The 27998-nt window shown below is 38.1% G+C and overlaps 1 protein-coding gene across 1 annotated transcript in view; it reads right to left on the reverse strand.

Moving 5' to 3' along the window:
- Positions 1-12826: 12826 nt before the first annotated feature.
- LOC134205262 (teneurin-a-like) overlaps positions 12827-27998 on the reverse strand; it is a 48660-nt gene continuing 33488 nt past the window's right edge. The window contains exons 6-9 of the mRNA XM_062680354.1: positions 26621-27996; positions 26221-26540; positions 23520-26164; positions 12827-20376 (exon numbers count right to left, since the gene is read on the reverse strand). Coding sequence (XP_062536338.1) covers positions 19219-20376; positions 23520-26164; positions 26221-26540; positions 26621-27996 — 5499 coding nt within the window. The 3' untranslated portion in view covers positions 12827-19218. The remainder of the gene's footprint in view (positions 20377-23519; positions 26165-26220; positions 26541-26620; positions 27997-27998) is intronic.

Genomic DNA, 27998 nt, shown 5'->3' on the forward strand with positions numbered 1-27998 from the left:
GATAGCTAAATATGGTAGGATTTCGGTGGTTTTTTATTCGATTTGGTAGAACTCCGATCGTACTACAATACACCCAGTTATTTTTTTACACGGTTGAGTTTTAGTCGATTATGAACTTGAGCGGCAATGAAACTATGAGTTCACCCCACGAAAAAAAATACAAAAAATCAAATGAAATTCAGGTGATATTTCGAAAGCTGTGAAAGTTTAGGTTAATTAATAAATACCAACCGTGTAAAAAAAATATTGGGTTTATACAATTAGGACTAGTTAGAAAGCAGCTTCGAAAGTTCGTATTTTCTATGAGCCGTCACTTATTTTATGTAATCCTGTGTTCAAACAATTCCAATATACGAGCTAGGACAAATTGTTGGCGTAATCTTTTGTTTTGGAAATTGTGGCACTAATTTGACGAAAGTAGTTTTTATGACGTTATCGATTAAACTAATAAATGCATCAGCAGTGTAAAATTAGAATTTGAATTCAGATACATACTTGAATACTTGAAAATTCTAGTAGTTGAATGATAGTAAATAAATTAAAAGAATTTGGTAAATCTGGATGAACATAACAACTGGGATAAATAAATGGACTATAGCATTTAGGACTATAAAGTAAATTGATCTAATCCTCACATTGAATAGCTGAATTGAATAGCTTTGTGAATTAATTTGATTTGCCATACTTAAACGGGTCCTTTTTTCTCCTCGTTAACAAGTTTGGAGTTCATTCCAAATGACTTGCTCAATTCACTTATATTCACTATATAACACTAAATGAACGAATGCCTTTGTTTATATAACTTTAATAAAAGGAAGGTTGAACACGTTCAATATTTGGCATACCAAATTACAAGTAACTGAGTTGATCAATTTACGAGTCTACTACGAACGGCAAAAGGCCAAAAACACATGACCGAATCAACAAACAGCAAGGTGGAAGTTTCGGAAACACTGGTCTAGGTGGTTTGTGATTGCACGAGTTAATAGCTAGAATATCAGGAGTTATATGCGATCAGAGGCAGTATAATTACATCCAAACGGCCAACAAAAGAATGAAATCGAAAAACTCTCGAAGGTCGAGATGCTCACTCATACCTGACACGTGGTCAACAATTCGATCCTCTTCTTCGCAATACTTAACTGCTGTTATAACTGTCCCATGTACATAGGAATCCCAGCAAACATGGGACAAATATGCGTAAGATGGTTGTTAAGGTACCGTTACTTTCACATTCGACTACTATCTTCCCTTTCGAAGCAATTTTCTGTCAGTGAACGAATGGATTTTGCTGTCGTAAACGAGAATGCATGATCTACATTTAGAAATAAAAGTTGACCAAAATCTAACTAGTTTGTGTTAACTGACTATCACCCATGATGGGTATCTATCAAGTTGACCACTTCAATCCGGGCAGTGCATGACCCTAGTGCTTTCCTAGAAAATAGGTGACGTGATATAGCAACATAATGTAGTGTATTGATCCAGAATCAGGTTCATCGTTTTGAATATATATATTTATCCTCCATAGTTCTCTGGCATGGTGATATGCTGAAGGCCCTATGCTGAAGGGCTCATGTGATACTCCGTCGCATTCGTTCCCCTTCCGGCGAAAGTGGCGATAGTTGCAATGCAATTTGAAGTGGGTCGATTCTTTTTTTAACGTCACCATCACGAAATTCCTGTTCCGATTAAATAAGCCATAGTAATCCGTGGTGCTGTTTATGTGCTCTCGTCATGATGCTGCTACGGTACCTCCCAGATAGGAATTGGTTGCGGAGGCTGATGACGAGGACGACGCCATAGCAGTCCAAACTGAAGAGATTTCGTTTTATGCTACTGATGATCTTCCGTCATGTAATGTACACATACGATGTAATGATGTTCCGGTACCAAAATCTGCTAGTGCCTGGGGTCTACAACCGGAAGGCAAAGAGCAACCATTTTACCTGCTCTCCACGGAATTAATTCGAATGCTCCTGATCGACGCCTTCATCATTGTCCCCGTGGTGCGGTGGGCCATCACGATGAAAACCGCCACGGAAACCACCACGTCCGCGGAACGGTCTTCCACCTTAGCCGTACGATGAATTTTCCTCGTATGATGCACCGCCTTCCGGATATTCGTAGTCGGGGCCGCGACGATACTCACCGCCTTCCTCAAAACCTCCACTGCGCTTTGAGAACGATGGTGTTGTTCCGTTATCAGCAAAATCGATACGAATACGATGATCCGGTGCCCCTAACGGGAAAAGGTGGGAGAAAAACAAACAGACAAACTGTCAAAACGTCAAGAGGGGTGAGTCAGCGCTCGTAAAATATTTATGTAATTCGTCACCCACGAGGGGTATTTTCTTCAAAATAAAGAAGAAGACATGGTGCCCGATTTTCTGATGGCTTTGTACCGGACATTTCGGTCTATGTATTCGTCAATGATTGTATCCCTGATATGCCGCGGTCAACTTGTGCTTCATAACTGTCAGCAGCTCTAGTGACGGTAATCTCTGGTCAAGCAAGTTGCGTTGAATGCTGATAATGCGTTGTCTCACTTGTTGTCGCTAGCGGAACACTCCGTCCAGTTCACTGGAGCTCCATCTAAATCGGATTCGGAGAAGCCCTTGAATGGTTGATCATTGGATCAGACCAAAACTCGATCATTTTCATTACTTTATTTGTCCCTTGTGTTTTCGTTTGCTTCCAAAAAACGTAAACCGACGTTATTGAGTAATTTTTCACGTTTTTTTGGCATACAAACACACACGCGTCGAAAAAGATTTCGCTTTAGCGCATTCTGCATTCTGCTGCGCACAGAGATGGACGCGATCGAACACGTCACGTTAGATGCGGCAGCACAAGTAGTCTTCGATCCGGTTCGTTTCGGACCAATTTATGTTCGGACTCGGACTGTTAGCGGACTGTATATTGCCTGATTTTCTCAAAATTGCACGCGGCGAACCCTTCTTGATAGGTACCGCCGCGCTTTCTGCACCCCGTTTACTTGATTCTTATGGGTGAATAGCATTGCGGTGTATCGTTTGGCGCGGCCGTACCTTTCGACAGTCATTCGCCGCGTGAAGTTTTGTGCAAGTACCCATTTGGGAACATTACAAACGCCGCGCAGTGTATCATATCCAGAAAATCTGACAATAGATAGGGTCGGAATTAATGCACATAGAAAAACGTGAAGTTCAACTTTCAATCTCACTTTCGTTTATTGTAATTAATAATTTCACTTTCTTCTTCTTAGGATCATCTACTTGCTGCTGCGTGTTGATCGGTTGGTAGTCGCGTAGAAACTGAAACCAACGTCCTGTTCGCGCTCTTTCATAGCTTGAGAGTGGTGTCGCGCTGCTCTATTTCCGCTGTCTCAAGTTAGCTGACTGTGAACGTCATCAATAATCAGTGGCGTTCCAGTTTGTCGTCGTCTGTGGGGGCAACTCTACGGTGCGGCGCCGAACATATAATATGTGGAAAATTCTGTTCGAGAAAATGACAAATTTTTTATAGTAACATAACTTAACCGCCCTTTCCACATATTGTAAAGTTGTGAAATACCATCTATCGTATTGTTGAAACAATCTGAGGTAGTGTAGGCGTATTGTTGCGATAGATGATTCGTACTGTTGTACAAGTATTGTTTAGAATGGTTTTGAATTATATAGGAGACAGTAATGTAATAGTCCAGAACTATGCGGGTAATAAAGGCAATTTTTCGATTTCAAATTTTATTTCGTGATATCACCCTTGATACACAGTACAAGCAAAGTCCAACCCCGTACTGCTTTCCGTTTTTAATTATATTGCTTCTAGAATTTTTGAGAAGAGTTTTAAGAAATTTCCCGTATGCTTACCCGTGCAATTTTTTTCAAATATCATCCTTCGACTTCTTCTTCTTCATGCAACCTTTAATCGCCAATAAGCCATTTTACGAGACAGATTCGAACAGCTGATCGAAATTTTGAGTGGACGGCTCGGTCTTTGTTTTGGTAAATTTGCATTGCAAACCATCATCAATTCGCCATCATCATCATCATTTCATTCCATTTTCGCAAATGTTCCTTGTAAAATGTAAATATTAGTGTTAGGTCTCCTGTCATTTGAGCTTTTTATAAAATAGCTTATACTTTCAGTTTTCCGTGTATTTTAATGCTGACGACTTTTGTCGGAGACCGGAAAAACGGGAAAAACGTCGTCTCGTCGGTCGTGTTTCAACGTTTGATGCGCGATTTTCAGCCAACTTTAAATGTTTTTTTTTTCAATCCGCGGAAAACTTTTGGTCCGGTCGGTTTTATTCGTAATACACAGTGGTGCTTCGAGTGAAGTTGGCGTTTTTGCACAAAGAATAGTGAAAGAATAGCAAAGAAAGCAAAGCGGACCGGAAGTGCGTCGTCGGGTTTTCTGCTATCCGGGGAGAATCATTTTTTGTAGGTCGTGATGAAGTGCGAAGAAGAAAATAGACCTGTGCAGCGGTTCATTAAATTCACTCACCCGATGGATTTTGACATTTGAGCGGGTCGTCTTCTCGAACAAAAGTTCATTTTGCGTTCATTATGCGACCCGCTCAAACGTCATAATTTCTTGGGGGAGTTCATTTTGCGTTAGCCTATATGGAAAGTGAGAAAAAATATCCGTTGATGAATTAATTAGGTATGTGCGAAGTGCGATGTGTAAGTGCGAAGAAGAAAATATGGAAAGTGAGAAAAAATATCCGTTGGATGAATTAATTAGGTATTTCCAATGTTAGGGCATCTTTAGTAATGTTACAGTTATAGTTATATTTATTTCCCGAGTTTTACAATTTATAACTGTCAAAGATATAAAACAACAAATGCATCTTCAGTAGCAGTTATAAGCTGCACATGTTTTATACTGGAAAACGAAAAAATAATCTTCCGAGGCCAATTCAAATGTCAAGCTGTTATGATGTTGATGGAATAGTATTTTTCGTAGCTGATGACGTCGTCTTCTATTGTTTTGAACAAAATAAAACTCGAGTAAATTCTGTTGCAAATTCGTGCAAAATTGCAACTGAGCAGTATTCCAGTTATAAATTTCCCGACGAAACTGTTCGAATTTTTAAAACTATAACGTCTATTGAAGATGGCATTTTTACAATTTCAATTTCATTTCCTAACTCCCATACAATTTAAAACTCTACTAAAGATGCCCTTAGTAGTTTTTGTTATACATACCAGTTACAAGTTGTTATTAGTTAGCGGTCCCAGTTGAGAGATCTGCAGAAAAGGCATTCTCATTTGCGACTTATGCCCTTATGCAGCAACAGTGTCTTCATCTATTTAGGCGGTGTGAAGTCCCAATGGCGACGTTAGTGGTGGGTGCTTATTCAAAGGCTAGTAAAAATATCTATTGAGGGCATAATTATGATCAGTAAATAATTATATTGTCGTCGTTTGGTTTAATATATTCTGGTTGAGTCGACCGGATTGTTTTTTGCCACTATTTTCACTGTGCGTCATGCGTTGCGTTGCATGGGTTGCATGCGAAACCAGTGAAAAGGTTCATGCTCTGTTGGCTCAAGCTAAAAGTGATTTTGTGATTCAAATTCTGGTATACTCAGCGTCGTCAACCAAAATCGGATAGAGTTTTATTGTTGGAGTTTAGCTGATTCGGATTCTCGTCGGTTTTTCAGTAGTTTGCTACATCTCAAGTAAGTTTTTTCTGAGTTGTTCATATATAAATTTGCCAAAAGCTGATTGTAGTTTCCCCGGGGTTCATTTGAAAATTCTCCCGGGAGTTTCTTCAGAAATTCTTCCAGAAAATTCCTTCGAGAGTTCCTCCGGGAATTCCACCAGCAATTCAACCGGGAGTTCCACCAGACGCTATTCCAGGAAATTATTCATGCTTTTTTCAGGGAATCATTTAGGCTTTCTTCAGAAATTAAGCTGGAAATTCCTCCCGAAGTTCTTCCGATAGTTTCTCGGGGAGCTCATCCGGGAGGTCCTCTAGGAATTCTTCTAGGAGTTCCTCCTGAAATTCCTCCGGGAGTTCTTACGGGAGCTCTTCCGGCAGTTCCTTCTGGAGATCTTACGGTAGCTCCTCCGGCAGTTCCTTCGGGAATTCCTACGGGAGATCCAGCAGCAGTTGCTACGAGAATCCCTCCGGGAGTTTCACCGGCAGTTTCTCCGGATGTTTCTCTGAAAAGGAACTCCCAGAGTAATTTCCGGAGGAACTCCCGGGGGATTTTCTATAGGAATTTCCGGAGAAATTATCAGAGGAATTCTCGGAGGAACTGCCGGTGGAACTCCTGGAGGAATTTATTGAAGAACTACAGGAAGAATTTTCGGAGGAAATCCTGGAGGAACTCTCGTAAGAATTCTAGGATGAACTCCCAAAGGAACTTCCGTAAGAATTCCAGGAGGAACTCCTGGAAGAATTCCTAAAAGAACCTCCCGGAGGAATTCCCGTAAGAACTCCCAGAGAAATTCTCCCAGGAACTTCTGGAGGAGTTTGTAGATAAATGCCTAAATAAATGCTAAATTAATTCCTGGAAGAAAGCCTGATTGAATTCCCGAAGGAACTACTGGTGGAACTTTAGAGGAACATCCGGTGGAATACCCTAGAGGAAGAGAAAAAATCTTTCTGAAGGAACTTCCGAAATCCCATTTCCCGTGAAATTCCTGCCAAATATCGTCCAGGAATTCCCTGTGAAGTTCCTGGAGATATTACCGGAGAATTTCTTGGAAAAACTCCTGGAAGAACTCCCGGAGGAACTCCCACAAACAATTCCGGAGGAATTCCCACATGGAAGTCCTGAAATAATTCTTAGAGAAGTTCCTAAAGGAATTTCCGAAAAAAAATATCTGAAGGAATTCCCAGAAAAATACCAGGAGGAATTAATGCAGAAATTCCCAGATGAAATCCTGAAAGTTCCCAGATGATTTGCTGAAGAAAATCCCTGCGGATTGTTCCGAAGAAATTTCTGGAAGAAGTCTTGGCAGATATCCGAGTAAATTCCGAGTGAAGTCCGGAAGGAATTCTAGTACACTTCCGCGGAAAATCTCCCGGAGAAATTCCTGAAGGAATTCGTAGAGAAGTACCTGAAGAAACTCCCGAAAAAATACCTGTAAGAATTTATGGGGAAATACTTGGACGAATTCCAGGAGAATTTCATAAAGATAACTCTAGAGCATTTTTTGAAGGATATTCTGAAGTAATTGCGAAAAGAATTCCAGAATGGAATGCTAGATGATTTCGCTATTGAATGTTTGGAGGTATTCCCGGAAAATTTCCTGGAAGTAATCCCGGAGGAATTAAGGGAAGAGTTCCGAGAGGAATGCCCGGAGAAGTTCCTAGAAGAATTTCCGAAGGAATTTCTTATAGATTTACAAGTGAAATTATGGAGCTAAATCGGAGGATTTCCGTCATAAATTTTTGAAGAAACTTCTGGTAGAATTTTGGGAAGAAATTCCGTATGTATTCTTGACGGAACTCTCGAATTCATTCCTGAAGGAAATTCCGGATTCTTCCTGAAAAGAGAATAGCCGAAGAAATATCTAGAAGTAAATCTTGGAGAGAAGAAAAGAAATCTTCAAGGAATTTCCTCGTGAATTTCCTAAAAAAAAATAGTGGGGGGTTTCTAGCTAAGGAGGAATTACAATTACATGAGAGGGATTTTCGAACGATTTTCAGAGGAATTTGTGGATAACTTTCCGGAGAAATGCAGAAGTTCCCAGGGGAGCTTCTAGAAGGATTTCAAGGAGAATTTTTGAGCCCGAAATGTTTCGAGTTGTTTTGAACTATCATATATTATGGATCCTGGATGCCCTAATATGTTTTGGAATCTTTTGAATTTCAACCACCTATTTCTGTATATGATTGGATCGTAAAGTTCACATGTTTGAGGGAATTCATTTCAGTACCCGTTCAATCTTTACACAATTTAGGGGAAACGACGCCCTGCCCCCTGCCCCCCTCTGGCTACGCCCTTGAAAGCGCTTAATCATCTCTATAATAGAGTAAACAAGGGGCCCTCCTTAGCCCAACAGAATTACGTCAAAGATACTCATACACCACATCTGATGACCCTAGAGGAGAAATTAACCGAGCATCAGACTGTAAAAAGCAACTTGGACCTGGCCACTGTTTATATTTGATAGAATTGCCAGCTTAGGGCTTAACCAAATCAATTATATTAAGAATCAACAGAACTGCTACCTAGACCTTCTATTAACGAACATACAGGAAGATTTTTGTGTGTCAGAATCATTGAATCCCTTATGGAAAAACGAAACATTCCACACAGCTATTGAATACTCTCTGTTCATGACTATCAAAAACCCAGCAACTGTGACTTGGAAGAAGTCCTTGATTACCATAAAGCAAACTATGACAACATAAAACATAAGCTAAGTAGATTAAACTAGAAGCAAATTTTAGAGAATGAAGGGAATATTGAATCTTCCGTGGATGTCTTTTATAACATCATTTTTAATATTATTACCGAAGAGGTTCCAATAAGGAAAAAAAGGCGGAATGGAAATTCGAAATATCCAATTTGGTATAATAGACAGATAGAAAATTTAAGGAATCGCAAACAAAAATTACATAAAAATTACGAACTAGACAATTTGAATGAAAATTTGGAAAAATATTTAGACATCTGCGGTCAATAAAACTAGCATGATGTAGCATTTGAAGAGTTAGTATAATACGAAAACAGAAAACGAAATAAAGTCATGCCCAACGAACTTCTTCAATTACGTAAAATCAAAATTAAAATCAGACAATTTTCCGTCATCCATGTATCTAGATGAACGCGTCGGTAATTTCTCGGAAGACATCTGTAATCTCTTTGTAGATTTCTTCCAATAAATATACACCACCTTTTCGGAACAAGATCGCGACCTTGATTTTTTTGCGCCTGTCCCAGAATTTGCTAGGGATATTGGTGTTAATCAGATCATGGTAAACGATATTCTAAACGCTTGAAAAACAAAGATGCATCTAAAGGCTCTGGCCCTGACGGTATTCCACCGGTATTTTTGAAGAGTCTGGCTAAAGAGCTGACGGCACCTTCATTTTGCGCTTCAGATTGTCACTGGAATCCGGAAGTTTTCCAAGGGTATGGAAAAGCTCTTACCTTGTGCCCATCTTCAAATCGGGTAAAAAATCGGACATTCCTAATTACCGTGGAATAGCCATTATCTCTTGCATTCCCAAACTTTTTGAATCTATTATTAATGAAAAATTATTTTCACAACTTAAAAACAGAATTACAAATATTTTTTTAAAGGTCGCTCAACCGCTACAAATTTAATTGAATTCATTGATTAGGGGAAGAGATTTTTGACAATTTTTGAATGACATCAATTAGCTATCTTGTTTAACTGATGCATAATGTATAAATACCCATGAATAGCGTTACAAATAAGACAATAAAACAGTATTTGCTTAGCTAGATCATATTGCCCCCCTTCCCCTATACTCTTCATGCGATGGATAATGGTAACTACGTGGAAGCTCTGTACACTGACTTTAGCAAGGCGTTTGATCGCATTGACATATCATTGTTACTCTGCAAATTGCAAATAAAAAATGAATTGAGTTAAGACTCCTTAGATGGCTTGAATCTTACCTCACAGACCGGCAACAAATAATTAAGTTTAATTGAAAGAAATCCAATCCCATTCAAGTCACTTCAGGAGTTCCACAAGGCTCCCATCTTGGCCCTCTTTTATTTATATTATATGTAAATGACATTTCCCTCATTCTCAAAAATATAAAGCTTTTAATTTATGCCGATGACATAAAGTTATTTATGGAAATAAAAAATGAAGGCGACATTATCGTATTCCAGAATGAAATACAGATGTTTTATACATGATGCAGAAAAAGCCTATTGCAACTAAATGTAAAGAAATGCAACATAATATCATTCATTGTTAACGATAAAGTATCTCAACGTGATGACTCAACTGAAATTTAGTCGAAATTAAATTTTTACATACCTTCTCGGCTACTTCGACATAAGACATTATTTTTCACTAACAACCGCCGAACAAATTATGCCAAATTTGGCTGTTTATAATCAACACTGCGAAGCTATTGACTTAACAATGTCTCGGCATAACATTAAACAATATTTTCAAAAAACAAACATAAGAAATTCAACAATTTAAATTCATAATTACAAGCAAATTTAGCAAAAAATTTTTTTTTAAATGCATAAAAAAAAAATTTCGAATATGGTGGCAATGCATAGTTCTTCTTCTTATTGGCATTACATCCTCACACTGGGACAGAGCCACCTCGCAGCTTAGTATTCATTAAGAACTTCCTCAGTTATTAACTCCGAGGTTCCTAAGCCAGGTTACCATTTTTGCATCCGTATATCATGAGGCTAACACGATGATACTTTTATGCCCAGGGAAGTCGAGACAATTTCCAATCCGAAAATTGCCTAGACCGGCACCGGGAATCGAACCCAGCCACCCTCAGCATGGTCTTGCTTTGTAGCCGCGCGTCTTACCGCACGGCTAAGGAGGGCCCGGCAATGCATAGTAATCAATGCAAAAACATGCAAAATGTTAGAAAATATGCGATCTATTCCCCTAAAGTGCTTTTTTTTACCTTTCTTATGTGATTTTTTCAGTACATTTTACGATGCACGAGAAAGGCATCGCCGCTAGGTGGATTAATCTGGGTTTTTAAATTTTATTTTTTGAATTTCAATATGATTATTTTAACAATATGAAACGTAAACTTTGCATAGGTTCTGATGATAAGTCTTAACATAATACCTTGTAAACCAGAAATCAATTAAGAAAAAACCGTAGGAATAAAAAAAAATTAGAAATGAAAAAATGAATTAAATAATAATATTGAACATTTTAGATTTAGGTATTTAGATAGGATTTTTTTTTTGTTGTGTTTGAGAAATTGTTTATTCTACTACTGGATAAAAAAATATAAAATTGAAATTCTGAGATAGAAGAAAGATAAAAGAAAAAAGTAAAGATTGAGCTGTAAAAAAGGAAATAGAATTTGATAAAAGGAGAAAGCAGATATTGATAGATAGAAGAAGGACACACAGGATTTGTAAGGCAATACTTAACAATTCTTTTGTAGTTTTCTACACACTGTATCTAACAATGACTAAAACACTAATAAGACAAAGTTATATAAGACATTTAAGTTGAAACTTAATAGACAACCGACAACAACACAGTGACAATAACAGATCTACAATATAGAAGATAAGGTGTGTTTTACATTAATGACACAACTTACAATTATAAAAATAACTCAATAAATAATTAACGCTTTACGTACATACAAACAATACTGACATATTCAAATTTACATTTTTACAAGACTTTGTCCTATGTGACTGACTTGACTGACCCAACCACATTCCTGGAAGTTTTCAAGAGGATTATGTTAGCTGATTCCAACAGTCCGGTGTTTATTTGGTCAAAGTAGACTAGTTCTGCCGGCATAATTCACTTGTCAACTTACAAAAACTCACCCCGATCATAGCAATCCTAAGGGGCAAAAAAAAAAACAATTTGTATTATTTCAATACAACAATTGTATTAAAATCTTCCGAAATTGTATGTGCCCAATTATTATACAGTTTCTGTAAGGTTCTTATGCAGAACTGTATTAAAACCTGCCATCCGCTCAATTCTGAAATTTACTGAGATACAGCGTTGCCCAATTTTGCCGAGATCGTGAAAGAAACACTTAGTGTGTAGGCTTGTATATCAAATTCATGAATTCAATTGAAAATATTTCTGTTATAATTATACAAAATATGATTACTTAAAGAAACATGTACATGGCTGGAATGGGAAGGACTGAAATAGGGGTGTTCTATATATTTGATCTTATTTCCATGAATAAATTATCTCCTCTAGAACTAGTCCACAATCTTTTCGCTTCTAGAATTTTTCCGTGGAAGTCCATTCACAAAATCTAACACATTTTTTGGCATTTATCCTTATCCTATCTGCTTGCTACTGGTTGCATTTAATGGAAAATCCTATTATGGTTCCCCCAAATAAACGTAACAGAACAATCACGACGAAATTCTGTCGCGTGGCGAATGCGATTCTGTCGCCGTTGGAAGCGTAAATGGAACATTGCCTGCAGCGACCCAACGATAGAAATTAACATTGTTTCCTATTGAAATTGGGATAGATAAGACAATTGACTCGAATTGATTGAATTTGGAAAGGTTGAACGGGATTATAAACAAGGATGGTTCAGACGATTTAGTAATTTGGTTTCGACCGTTTGGTGCTTTTTCGGTAACTCGTTTCTGAGGCTGGTTTCCTGCTTAAGGGAGTTATGTTAGTTGAGGAGTTGTGCAAGTGAAGAAAGAACGATACGGTGATGGTGACCGCAATAATTTTTGGTGATCATGATGACTATGCTAAAATTAACGTAATAATAGTGGGTGAATATGATGAGTGATTTCATTGCTTATACTGAGTGAAGTGATTCGTAGTGGCAGATAAACTTATATACTTGTGTAAAGGCAAAGAAGAAGGGTTCTTTTGGCGAATCGAGGGCTACTTTGAACATTTTGAAATCAGGAATCATAACGTAAATTATTATCAAATTGCCATTATCACCATTCGGATGTCTTGTTAGATGACAAATTTTTGTTTCACATTTAGTATTTCTTTCTTTTTTTTCTTTTGAAGATCAAAAATCCAAAGTAGCCCTAGGAGTCAAAAGAAATATGGTAATTTAAGAACGTGTCGGTATAACATTTGCTTGATTTCTCAAGTTTACTACTTTTACTGATACTACTAGGGATTGTGATATATTTTCGTAGAATATAATGATTGAGACCAAATTTTATTACAAATGTTTTCTTCTATATTTGAGTATCACTAAATATATATACATACATACAACAATTGATTTGTAATCAAACATGCCTTATCGTTCATCACCCACCATCAATTTATCTTTATAATTATTATTACTTGCTTGTTAAAAATGATGCCAAAATAATTTCCGCACATGTGCAGTTTTGTTTTTATTGGATATTTCTAAAACTGTCAGATCTTAAATTCGAATTTTTCTCTGCAAGTCGAACTCGTATTTTTTAGAATTCCTTACCACTCTTGTCTACTATTCTCGAATCATTCAGATAGTTTTTTTTATTCCATCGAATCATTTTCCGTTGTGTATAAACATGGACATTGTATTTCGGACGATCTGTATTTGCAATTCTGTTGTCTGAATACACTCGTATCTACTGTGTTAGAACGAACGTTAAAATGTTATATTTCCATAGAACTGAAAAATTGTTTAAAATAGAAATTATTATCTTCAAACGTATTGTGAAAGTTCATAAAAAGCGAACATAAAATTCAACAATACATGTGGCCTTTTTACACTGCTTTATATATCTCAGCAATTAATCCGAATTTTTAATAAATACTGTAGCAAAATATTAAAACATAATTTAATCAGACTTAGTTGATTATGCACTCACATATGCGTTGCTCGTTAGATAATTAAAATTTTTGAAAGCCCATTGGCGTTATGCTTCTGCATCCGCCCTTATTAGACAAATGCTCAGACGTTACGCTATTTCAAAAAGTTTGGTTCTATCACCATATTTTAAAAGTGATTCATTGAAGATACATACTGCATTGATCAGTGAAATCATTTTATTTTGGCATACTTTATTAGCACCGATGCTTTACCTAACGTAATTATATTTTATTTAAAATATACTCGATAGCGACACCGCTCTAAAATACTTTTGTGTATAGCAACAAAATAATAGTAGGTTAGAAGTATATTGTTTCTTGTGTAGGGTTTGTTGCGAGAATTCATATACGATTAAAACGGCTTCAGTTACCTTGTAAAGCTTATGAACTTTTTTCTCATATTTTCGGATCTCAGAGTGTATCGGAATATTTTTGTTCCACGACCACGCTTTGTAAAGTTCAGCGTCCATTTAATATAAAAATCTTTATTTTTCTGCTACTATATTTTACATGATTTTTCGCTTTTTTTTTTGTTTTCATTTTTGACGTTGTATTATTACTAAACTATATATCATATGATGTATACATTAACAATATGATGACATATAATCATCAAATCATTTTACTCTTTTATTATATTTACATTCAATGGAATATCACGATACTTACACTATAAGCTATGTACATCTTTACATTTTCAAAATGTGTTTTGTTTATGATTTACAATTTGATTTTTCCTATGCGACCCTATTTCACCGTATCGTTCATTAAAACATTCGTGAGAGTATGGTACAATTCATAGCGGTTTTCGTTAAATTTTGGTCGAACCCTTTTATTTTGTTTCTAATAATCCATATACATACACGGTATTCATTTTTGGCAACCATCTAGAATCTATTGAGGCTATAACCTAGTATATAATATGCGGATATTCAAAAAATAAACTGAACCTGAAATTCAATTAGCAAAAATGGATGGAATTTCTTGAAAGAGGAAAGTCGTTTTAAAATACATTGTTTAGGAAATCAAAAATGATTTATTTATGGCCAAGTTGAACGACAAAATTATGACAATTTATCAAGACAAATAAAAGTTAATCAATGCATGTACAGATGCCGTACTATCGATTTTGTGTTTTCACATTGATCTCCTTCGTTGACATAAGTTTTATTGATTGGATACTGTCATTAAATAAGCTAAGGCGAGACTTGCAATGAGGATTTTTCCAGGAATCTTAGGGTCTGTCTCATTTGTCAAAACTTTGAATTTTAAAATGCAACACGCATCGGGGGAATAAAATACTCGGTTATTTTGAAATACTCTACGACTTGTAAAGTCTTCTTAAAACAAATGTATAGGGGGAGATCCCCCAGCGCCGGCCGCATGAGCCATTTATCGAAATATTCTCTGGCTATCTGGAGTATGTTTACATGTATACCAAATACACAAAATATGATCATTGATGATTCATACAAACTATATGTGATCATTTGAACACGTTTTTCAACGATTTGGATGATGAATTTGGGTGAAAAATGCCACGGTACATAAAAGTGTCCCCAAGTACCGGACACTATTGCATCATGTTCAAATATGATCAAATTCCTGTTTCATGAGTAAAGACATCATTTAGGAAGGAGTTATTTTTTACTTTCTTTGTAATAAAATATGTTAGTAGAGTTTATATGAACCTCGATTACATTTTTTACATCCTACCCCAAATTTCCTCCTTTTTCAATGTCATCTTCAATTTTTGTTTCTACTTATTTCTTTTTGGTTTTTTGGCATCAAGCCTTAGCAAGAAGAAATAATTGAATTAAAGTGCGTTCAACAAAACAGATTTGAACAATGGCTTGGCTAATTGGTTACATGAAAAATCTCACTATCCTGACCTGGGAGTCAGCTACAGGATACAGAAATTGATTTTGCAGCACCGTATCATTATATATGAATCAAATCGTGATCGTTAATTAAAATATGGCTAATATTAACCATCTCTGCATAATCAGAAGCATTCAAATGATTTGAACCTTCTAAAGTAAGGCAAAACATTAAAATGTTGAGCGTTTGTTGAATTTAAAATTTTGCACAAAGTTTACAACATGAGGATCAGATATTCCATGTAGGTAAAAGACTTTTCAATAGCTTTCTTTTGTACTACATATAATAGCGAAGGGACCTCTGCAAGTGTCGTTTTGAGAAGTGTCCGGCGCTGGGGGATCTATATCTTTTTTTAAAACTGGGTGCCCGTATATTTATAGTTGTTACTCCGTGATTGATCAGAACAATCCAAATTGCACGGGGTATTAATAATTGTGTGTTGGACTTAGCAATTAACATCAATGTACAGAGAGTACATTGGGACCCTCCTTAGTCGTGCGGTAAGACGCGCGGCTACAAAGCAAGACCATGCTGAGGGTGGCTGGGTTCGATTCCCGGTGCCGGTCTAGGCATTTTTCGGATTGGAAATTGTCGCGACTTCCCTGGGCATAAAAGTATCATCGTGCTAGCCTCATGATATACGAATGCAAAAATGGTAAACTGGCTTAGAAACCTCGCAGTTAATAACTGTGGAAGTGCTTAATGAACACTAAGCTGCGAGGCGGCAATGTCCCAGTGTGGGAATGTAATGCCAATAAGAAGAAGAAGACAGAGAGTAAGAGCGCAAGGCATTGCACTGAATAATTAAAAACGGCGCCAGTCTCGTCTCAACATTCATCTGGATTGCCAATAGTTAGTCATTCACGGTGTCTCCATGTTACAATATTAGAAAACAACATCAGTATCTCTGAAAACCACATCACATGACAACATATGTTCTCCTTCTTCATGCCATGGGTGAACAAAAATGATCTATCAATAGACTTAGAACCTCCATGGAAATCTTGAATGTTGGCCAAGTGGACTCCTCCAAATGTATGGAACAATGATCCCGATAGAACATTTTATAATTGGACTTACGTGATAGGGAAAACCTATACTTTTGCGTAGAGAGAATTTCGGAGACACTCATGTTTTTTCAATGAGCTGCTTTGAACCAAGACACCGTGCGATCATTGTCGAAATATTTGAGATAAGGTAAAATTTGTCATCTGTGTGAGATTGAAGTCATTGGAGTACGATAAGAACAAAGGAAAAATTCAAATTCTGAAAGACATACTCTAATGTAAAACTGTTCAATGAACTTCTTTTACTGTAATTGAATTTTTTGGTTCAGTTCAATTAATTTATACAACATTAATTGCATCAAATGTTTGTTTTGTATGAGTGGATTTTTGTTTGTTAGGTATATGAATGATTTCACATTTTTTGCTAAATATTTCCTCTATTTTGTGGGTTTTCCGCTTTCTGATTTCTACATTTCTCGGTAAATATCTGTTTCTGTTTATGCATCCGTGACTTCTCATTTATTGTTTCATTACTCTTAAATTCTAATGTTTTGTCTACAACTCGTGACGACAGTCTCAAAAGCTCGAATCACCTTTTTGTGTTTATGTGTATAGTTGTGCTAGATATCAAGCACTTTTGACTTACGGAGTTTTATGTTTAATTGATAGGATTTGGCTATGTAGGAAAGGATACATTACGAATGAAATGCATTTTGAAACAAGAGGGAAACAATTACCTTTGAAACTCTTATCATTTCCCTACTTTATTCCTTCTGGCATATACTTTATGTTCGGTATACCTTCGCATTTCGGGTAATATGCTCGAAACATTAGTTCAAATAAACTACCATAGTTAAATATTCAATAGTAAAGCAACTAAGCATGTTTATTAACCTAAAAGCAATCATTCCCAACCGACTATATACCAAAATTCTATATATTTTTCCATATGGGCAAATCGAAGTATATTGCGTCCCAAAGCAGTAACTGTAAAATCTGCTGTTAATTGAGTCGCCAATATTCCACTCTGGCGGAATATGCAACTGCCGCCACCATTGAAATGTCTTACAAGTGCCGCAAGTTATGCTATGCAAATGATTTTTGGTTTTGAAATTTAGTTTTCTTCTCTTCTTCTTATGATGTTCACGTACGATGGACCAAAACGAACTAACAAGAAACACGCGATGAAGCTCTATTTTATACTCGCGCTGTCTGACTTGCCGAACGCAAAATACCACTTGGGGCGTGGCTTATGATGGTTTGTGTTATAGCCATGTGTGCTGACGAGGAACTGAACACACTCTTTCGGCAGAATGGAAGTAGTTCCGTTGACCTTGTCGTGTGCCGTGTCCGGACTGCTAGTAGCACAAGTTTGTGGATCGGTCTTTTGTAGACATGTTCACCAACGCAAATGTCCACAACGCGAACTAAGCCGTCAGCCCCGTTTGTCTGACTGAACATCTGGAAAGTTGCCAGCTAATAGCGTCTGATGATGGCTGAAGTGTAGTATACCAAACACGTAACGCTAAATTGCTGTTTTGATTTAATTTTCTTTGAAAAAGCTAATTAAACTACTCGACCACTGTTGAGTTGATTTCATCTTCCTTCAAGAGGACGACAATACTAATAGCCACTTTTACCTGTTTAGTCCACTTTGCCTCGAACTAAAGCTCTGCCAAATACTCATGAGAAAAATGCTATCTCAGATATTGGAATACGAATGGCTGTTAAGGGTCTGTCAATAATTAGATGCCCAGGAGTCATCACTTCAGGGTCAGTGCTCGCGTGATCGGGTTGGGTGACTAATTGGGTAAAATCCATTTGGACCTAATATTTGAACAAAAACGAAGGCGAAGGCAAGAAAGATATCCCAAATGTACCATCAGAATTGGGCAGCTCGGCTGATTTGGAGTACATCATAGTATTTGGATTCGAGTTTGATCTTTGGATCTCACAACTCATGTAAGATTTAAATTATGTGCGAATCACAGGATTTTTTGTGGTTTATAATTAGAAAACGCTACATAGCACAAAGGATATTCTTGCATGTAAAAACAAATTTCACCCCGATTGATTTTGAACGACTTTCGGGGCGAATTGATTTTTCTCAAATAAGTGAAACGATGCGGTATTATATATAAAAAAAATACTCTAGCGCGACGTTTCTTCTTATGAAATCTCAAACGAATTTGTTCGTACACAGGACATAGGTTTGTGATTGAGATATTTTACCAATACTGCTTAGGAGTAGTGGTTGTGGAAACAAATGTCGTTTGGTTTTTTTTTACCGTAACTATAAAAAACTGGTACTACAAGCATATTCTGGATTATAAACTAGCAAAGCCGTGCGGTACTAGACCATGCTGAGGGAGGCTGGGTTCGATTCCCGGTGCTGGTCTAGCTGCGAGGCGGCAATGTCCCAGTGGGGATGTAATGCCAATGAAGAAGAAGAAGAAAAGACTAGCAAAGTAAAGGTAAACCTAGTCGAAATGAAACTTAAGTCGACGACCTAATAATGAACGAAATTACTCGCGAATAATCATTCAAGATTTTGCACCTCGGCTCCATTTGCGGTGTTCAGAGCTAAATAAACGAATTAAAATCGTGCATTTTCAGTTTATCCATTATGTCAAAGTTAGCTTGCAACTTTCACTTGGTATTCAAAACCGTTATTTGATCGCAAAACGTGTTTCGTAGAGAAAGAATAAAATTGGGATGAATATCGCTCCTCAGTATGACTTTTCTTCTCCAAAACTCTTGTTGGTTATACAATCATTTCCAGTATACTTTACCTACTAGCCTTATCCTATGTTAAGAATGTTCAACGAGGTCTAAGTTCCACAATTTGATGTTTGCTAACAATTCTTGTCAATACATAGAATGGCAGATAAATTACTTTCGGGTGAAATCTCTCTTCGTTTCCTTTTTCGTGATTGGTTTGTTTTCTTTTTTACAAACCTTATATTGAAAGGATCCTCCAGCAGCTCAGGGTACTGGACGATGTCATGAATGTATTCGCCTTCGTAGAGATTGGCGTAACCGTTCTTGATTATATCGTCCGTTTCTTGCTGCGTCCAGTCGTAACTACTGATAAGTCCTACTCGCAGAAGCTCTTTTTCGCGATGCCAAGCTTTTCTAACGGCTTGTAGTTTTGCATGGTGCATGAGCCGCTGATGTTCTTTCTCAGCTGTGGTGCCATACTTCAGATTGATTATGGCGTTTTGTATGTGAAGTTTAACGTCCAGTTGATTGTTTCCGCTGCCATTCTCACGTGATCCTTCATGGAATGTTGTGTTGACTTGTCCTTGCAATCGTTTAAGTTGCTGGCGATCCTCAGCAGATCGCCACGAGTCTTCTTTCACGAAGAAGAAAGCGTCCTGGAGGGAATTATGTACAACAAATGTGAACGGTAGTAATCGTGTTCGGTTGAACACTGACGTGTAGACATCACGATAGATTGGATTAGCAGCGGGAACACTGGAGACAATCGCCTGACCTTCAAGCGTACGCGACACAATAATTCCTTTCCCAAATGGAGGATCCGACGCTGCTCCGATTCGATGCGGGCTGATATTCAAAGCATCGGACTTCAGGGCGGATCTGGGAGGATTGGTTAGATCTTGGGCTGTTTTAATTTTTCGCATAGCGAGATATGACAAAAATCCAGACTCTATAAGAACCGGGTCTGGATAACGAATGCGTTGCATTATTTGTGGTGTAACTAACGACGTGTGTGTTCGACTCCAAGGATTGTTCTGTGAATATAATCGGTCGTTGGTTTGTGGAATCAGACTCTGTATGTTGTATCCTAATAGCTTAATCCAATCCAGATGATTACTGGGATGATCACGAGTGTGATCTCGGTTGATGGGATCGTTTCCATTGTAGCGATAAAGATGTAGTCGCGTTGGGTTGTTTATGTGCTTATCTACATTTTCCCGATTGGGCGTCATCCATTGTCCGATCAAAGGGTCGTAAACTTTTCCGTCTGGCATGTGAACTAGAGATGTAACCTGTAAGATAATGCAAATAAAAGAACAAGACCATCAATAACCAAAATCTATAAAATCAAACAAATGAATATGAGTAAGACCAGAACATGTTGAATTCAGTTCAACAAATTTTCATGAAAAATTCCTAAATTGTCAATAAAGAAAATAGGGTGCACTGTAATGAATGAACCAGAAATTGAACAGCAATACAAAATCAACCGGATCGCGCGAACCATCTCCTTTATCATGTTTCAGGCATTTTCTTGATTTTGCAGATTTTTAGATCTTCGCATTTTCTGATTTCCTTTTTTCCGAATTCTGGAGCTGAATCAGATCCTCCCAATTCCGATTTTTATCATTACCTACAGTGGGTCCAAAAAGTATTCGTCTAGCTGCATATTTTTTAGTAAGATGTGAAACTTAGGCGTGATAGAAGTGAAATCAAAAAGCTTTCTTCTAAATTTGGTAGAAAACTTATCAACACATGATTATTATTCAAAAACAAATAGAAACTTCAATTACTTTTCTGGTATGTAGAGAATATCTAAATTTCGTCAATTTCGCTTGCTCAAAAAGTATTCGTCTATTCAGAAAATAATCGAGCGAAACACGAATATAATAGTTTTATTCGCATGTAATTACACTAGCACACTCTAGTGATGTCTAGCAACATTCTGTCAATACTCAATGACAGATCAAATAATATTTTTGTTTGTTTGTTTGAACTTGGCGCTGAAAATAGAAGCACCATGGGTGGGAAAGGTAAAAAGATGAGTCCCAATGAAAAAAAACTTATTCTACGCCTGCATAATTAGTGCAAGTTGACTTATGACTTTGCATGAAATGTGGGTAGACCAAGGGTAGCAAGAATTCAACCATTTAATTGGGGATTGGTCGCATCAGCGGCACAAAAATCTAGTAAAAAATAACAGAGTGGTCGTCAGCGATGGTAAACTGATAACGATTTATTGTGCGGAAAATAAAAAAAAATCCTTAAAATCAAGTTCACCCATATAGGCAAGTGAGTTGGAGAGAAGAAGTGCTCAGATATGAACCAATACGAACAGAAATACCTGTGAAAAGTATGGGTATAATGGGCGAGTATCACGGAAGAAAATTTAAGTGAGCCATCAAATTATCAAAAACAGCTCGATTTCAGCTAAAAATATCGCTGGAAGAAGGATGACTTTCGGAATCAAGTCATGTTATCTGACGAAAGCAAGTACAGCATATTTGGATCATATGGCCGATGTATGGTATGGCGGAAAAGGAGTATTGAGATAGCCGCAGAATCTCTTTTGAGCAGTAAAGCGTAGTGGGGGCTCCGTCATGGTCTCTGAGGTGCTTAAGCGCAACCGGTGTGGGAAAATTTCACATTATTGAAGGAATTATGTATCACAAAATGTTCATCCGCATTTTGAAAGAAAATTTGAACTCCATTGCTGAGAAATTAGGCTTACAGGGAACATACATCTTACGGGGTGATAATTACCTCGAGCACACAGCCCAAAGTACTAAGCTGTAGCTACTCTATAATACCCCAATCAACTCAAAACGCCTCTTCAGAGTCCAGATATGAATCCAATTTAACTCCATTTGAAGGTTATGGACGACAAACTTTTCGTGAAATTCGTGAAAGTCATATTTCCAACAACAACGAATTGAAATTAGTGTTGAAAGAAGAATGGAAGAATGTTCCGTCCCCCGTTACGGCTAATTTGGTCAGTGCCATGCCACAAGAACTACAGCCCGTCATAGATGCACAGGAGAATCCAACGAAATATTGAATTCCATTCTACAACTCCTGTTTTCGTTTCAAAAGCGCGCTAAGCCTGAATAGACGAATACTTTTTGAGCCCGTATTTAATGAATTGTTATGTTTTGTTACCTTTGTTTTTGTTATTATTTTATTCTTCTGTTTGATTTTTAACAATAAAGATGAATTGATTATTTTGCTACACAATGTAATCGATAGTTTTATTTTTTTGAGCTTAATAGATTCTATCTTTGACATTTTTTAGAAAACGCACAGCTAGACGAATACTTTTTGGACTCACTGTATATGAATCTCCATATGTTCTTGATTTCGTAGATCTTACAAATCCTTAATTGAATTAAGTTAATTCTCTAAACCGTAAAGGTTATTGGGGTCTCCAGTAGCCTTGCGAGGAAAGGCGTAGGATTGCCAATCCGGAGATGGCAAGTTAGATTCTCGATCCTGTCTAGGATGTTTTCGGGTTGAAAACTTTCTCGACACCCTGGGCATAGTGTATTCATTGCACTTGCCACACATACATATACATCCAATGGCGGTCATAGAAAAGCTTTCAATTACCAAATTATTAGCATTAGCATTGTTACGGTCGTAGATTGGACACTAGTGATACTCATGTTTTACTTTTGAGATCCTTATCTAGAATGCTATCAGAATACAAGAAGGGGAGTGGTCCTTGATTCCAGTTTTAAATAAAAATAACAAAAGCAAGGAAGGAAGTGTTGATGTAGTACTTACTTAACGAGAGGCCACCGACTTAGCGACACCCTCATAAGTACCACGGAGTTGGATAATGAGGAAGGTATTCGTTGGGTCAGGATTTGCCTGTAGCTGGCAATGTAACCGTGGTAGATCTTACCCCGTAACACATCACGTAAAGGTATCTACCCAGCTTTCAATTACCAAATTATTGCCAAATATAATCACATTTTTCATTGCAATTTTGACAACAATTTCCTTATTTCTTTATCGACAATATCAGAAGATTTCCATATAGGGGGAAAGACGGCTTTGGCAGGTTTTGTTCTATTATTGGCAGGGGGGTTTTTTTCGACCAAATTTTATGAAATTTGGCCACAATATTCTTTGATATGCAAAGAATGGTTAGGCCAAATTTGAGCCTAGTCAGTCATAAAAAACCCCCCTGCCAATAATAGAACAAAACCTGCCAAAGCCGTCATTCCCCCTAGATATTTTTTTAATTTTAGTTATTTAATGAAGATGGATAATGCCAAGAGGCGCCAGGACTAAAAGCCATCGGATGGCGCCAGGGCTAAAAGCTACCAAGAGGAATTCTATTTCAGTACATGATATTGGAAATAAAAATTGTCTAACATTTTCATGATGTTCGAGTGAGAATACTATAACATTGACAAACATTGTAACTTACCTGATCTAAAATTCCTCCACAGAAGTCAATAGGCATGTACAGATACGGATTCGAATCGTAAACGATATGTCCATAGGGAGAACGCATAATCTCTCGAATTCCTTCCCCATACTGATTGAACATCATTACGGGCGTACCACACTGGTCCGTTGCTATGTAATACTTGTGTCGGTAAACCTGCGCGAATATCAAATGACCGCGGTCGTCGTAAGTAAGCGACATCAGCTTGCCATCCCGGGGGGAGTAGATTTGGCTTACTTCATTTAGCCGGTCTTGATTGTTATAGAAAAATTGAGTAACATTTCCGAAGTTATCCTTTCGGGTAATCATTCGATTCAGGTGATCGTAATAGTAGCGCACATCGAAACGTCCCCGCTTAGTTGCCCTTATCAGGAGTCCTTGTGTGTTGTAGTGGAAGCGTTCTTCGCGGGCATTTTGTGCCACCAATCCACGTGCTTCGTATTTGTACGGACCCTCGCCAAACTTCAAAATTCGATCCGTACTACTGTACTCCATTGGAATCGTATTACCTCTGTACGTTAGCGAGAGCATGTTTCCATTGTCATCGTATCGGAATCCCCAAGGTTCTTGTGCTTCGACGCCGATCAACTGCCCATCGCAGTCCCAGGTGTAGTTTTTCACGTTTGTGTATGTATTGACACCTACGTTGCGAGTGTATGTGCGTGTTTGAGAAATCCTTCCATGCATATCGTGAGTAAACTCCATTCGGAATACTGCCATGCGATGAATCATCACCGTGATAAGCGTTTCTAAGAAGCGGCCATTAATGGTTCTGGAAAAAGTAGCTGTGCCATCCCCAACGGTAGTTTGGTTGGCTGCTATATTAGTTACCTTGAATGGCCCTATCTGAGATAAGCTACCAGTTTTTTCACTGTATTCCAGAATTTGATTTTGTAGGTTTTGTCCCCCAATTCGCCCTTGAATTGATATTAAACGGAAATGGTTGTCGTATTCATAGCTGAATTTGGCGTTCGATAGTCCTGTTTTAGCAGAGAAATCTATTCTTTCTTCCATTAGCAAACCTCCGACGTAATCAAAGTCCCAACGGTATTCTAAATCTCGTTCTGTGTGTACGACGGCCGATGGCATACTGGAAGTTGCCGTGTAACTAAACTCGCTACGACCGTCACCGTGAACTATCTCCGACACAAGATTAGCAGCGTTATAACGATAGATAACTCGTGCTCCATCACCAGGATATATGGTTTGCAAAAGTGCACCAGAATAGGAATAGTGTTGAAGGTATGGCTTATTGTTACCAGGTGGGGTATAGGTGAATCTCACGAAACCGATAGAAGGCTGGAAGCTGAAGGAATGTTTGGTACCACTTGGTAGAGTGATGTGACGTAAACCTCCACTACCGTCGTAGGATAGTTTAAATTTGCGTTGACTTCCTAGCGAAATTTCTGACAATAAGTTCAATTCGTTGTAAGAGTAAAGTATGATGCCATCTTGTTGACTGGTCACTTCTGAAAGCAAGCCGTTCATATCATAATTATACTTCATCTCGGCTGGCCCCCATTGCCAACCTTCAACACGATTGAAACGATCATACGTTATGTTAAGAGGATTAAAATGACTATTTTCTCCGCCAGGGTAATATGAGATAGGCAAACCAGATTGATCGTATAATACTGTCAGAATAATCTCGTCGTATTTGTTCAAAAATGTTTCTCTGTTCTGTAACTGATCGTAGTCAATTTGAATTGCTCGGGTGTTGTTTACATAAATTTCACGGCTGAATCTTTGCCGAGGTACACGATTATTTTCCTTAGTTATGTAGTGATACTTGGAGTACATCGAATTGATTAAATTTTCGCCCATTTTTACTGTCTGATGAGACCACATTGGCAACATCTCCGCTTCGATTGGCATTATTTTTTCTAAGTATGGATGTGCAGCTACGGCGGACGATTCTATAATGATTCCATCGGTGCGTGTAATTGTTAGTGTACTATTAATATGACTTATTTTAGCATTCATTTTCTCGGTGTCTTTCGCGATGACAGCATTTTTGATACCACTGGTCAAGCAGAATACTGTTGGCGACGCAGGTTCTTGGGCAAAGTGCGAGTGAATGCTCTCGTTAATCTGTACTCCCAAGTCATCATTCTTGTCACCCAATACTGTTGTTACTACGAAGGCTTCTCCGCTAGGTAATATGGCCTTTGTTACACGGCCATATTCATCGTACTGATATATGAACGTTTCGCCATTCCCGGTCCGACTGAGGAGCAAACCGCTATTACTGTCGTAATCAAACTGAAGCTCTGACTTTCCTTTTCGTTCAATAATTTTCGTCAGCATTCCGTTGGAAGAAATTTTCAACTCGGACTTGTGATCTTGCGAATTTTCGATTGAACTAACAACGTTACTGTAGTCTCGCAAAAACTGTATCTTGTTACCTGAGCTGTCGGTAACCGTCGAAAGCTTGCCGAAACTTGTATTCTTGGAATATAAAAATGAGTATCGCGTTCTTCCAGAAGACAAATCCTTTGTAGCGACATGTTGTCCATAGCGGTTGAACACATACATTTCGTTTGTCGGTGTGTAAGGTATTTGAAACTCTCCATTTGTATCGTGTTGAGGCAGATAGTGTTGAAGTGTCACGATACGAAGTGAGCCTTAAAATAAAGTCATTTGTAAGTAAATATTAGAACGAATCATTTAATGCACATACCCTGATCTGCTATGTTAATGAATCCATCTTGTGCAATGGCAATCGCTGATACTGCTTGGAATTTGACGTTGGAAGATAAAACCGTTTCTGATTGCACTGCAGACAGGTCTTCTTTTCGGTTCTTGTTGATATTTATGGCGGGGACATAGCTGTTTCCATAATTACACGAGCATCCAGTCATCATCATCATAACTGAGGGATTTTGAGGCAAGGTAGACCCACCAGTAGGATTCATCATTACTGGTGTTATTGTGCTATGTTTATCGCTATTGCTGTTCTGATAAGTACTATTGTTACCGTTGTTGCATTCACATGTTTGCCTGTAACACAAAAGTATGTTGATTAATTTTCATTAACATGGGTGTTTCGCTAAATAATAATAATATAAATCTATGCTTACATCCCGTTCTCCAATCTACCAGCAAAGGTACGCATATTTCCAGTAGAATCAACCACACGTATTGTATTTATTCTCCGAGAATCCGTGTCAGCGACGTAGAGATCGCCGGAAGGAGCAAAGGCCATTGCCACCACCGTGCCTAGCACATCATCTGAATTTGTCCTATTGTGTTCATCATTGCCATTACAATGCAGTGGGACGCCGGCCACCACTTTTATTTTCATGTCGGCAGTTAGTTTCAGCACTAGTCGATCGTCAATAAAATGGAGTGAACCATCAAGTGGATTGAGCGCAAGACCCGTTGGCCATTGCAGTTGAGCTCTAGTTGCAAGCAGTGCTCCACGACATGGCGCCGGACTCCAATGGTTATGATGTCCGTGGTGTCCTATCAAAGTATGAATAATTCCTTTCGGGTCCACTGCTCTTATGTTGGTTCCATCAGCTATGTACATTGTTTTATCGGCTGCAATGGCAATTCCTTTCGGGTGAGATAATCGTGCTTGTTTAGCTGGCCCTCCATCGCCACAGTTTTCTTCATCGCCAGGAATACAACGTTGACCACTTCCAACGACTACATCACTGTTAGCTGTAGGGTCGGGAACATTCTCATGTTGCACAACTCTCAAAATTTTGTGTTTTTCTGGGTCAGAAATATAAAGATGGCCATCTGCCGGCGAAACACTCAAATAATACTGGTAAGCCACCTGAGTTGTTTCTAGTTCAAGAACGGTGAACACACTGCCGTTTGTAGTTATACGTCGTACAAGGTTAAAATCTCCAACATAAAGACTTCCATCGGGGCCGGATGTAAGAGCGACTGGCGTCAGCAGTCTAGCATGCTTGGACAGACCATTGCAATGCTCCTTACAGCTCAATTGACGTTGTTGACCATCGCCCATTACCTGCTTAACGATCCTGGGATACTCTTTGAAATGTAACGTTGTTCCGTCTCCCTTTTGCAAGATGCCTTCATGAAAATTATAATGGTGGTGTACATCCAACCCCCATCCGCCAATGTCTGATATATCAACCTCAAACCCTTGCAGTTTAGCCGTTTGAGTTTCCCAAACAATGTCCTTACATGTTGAATGCTGATAGCCTATGGAAATCCTGGCCACTGCAGTTCCATAGACTTTTTGTTTGTAAACGTTCCTTTTGTTCCACGCAAAAATGTAGCTCAAGTTGGGGTCGGCTTCATATGTTTTAACATGTAGAGATCCTTCTATCTGTACTCCTATATGCACATGGGTGAGGGTTTCTGGTATTTTTTCATGTGTTAACTGCATACGCACTATACTTTTGTATCCTGATGCCTGTGACGTTTGATATGTAAGATGTAAGTCGGAACCTGGGATCTGTATAGATTCTTGTACGATCT

This window comes from Armigeres subalbatus, chromosome 1, assembly GCF_024139115.2.
Source record: "Armigeres subalbatus isolate Guangzhou_Male chromosome 1, GZ_Asu_2, whole genome shotgun sequence".
In the NCBI taxonomy this organism is placed as follows: Eukaryota; Metazoa; Arthropoda; class Insecta; order Diptera; family Culicidae; genus Armigeres; species Armigeres subalbatus.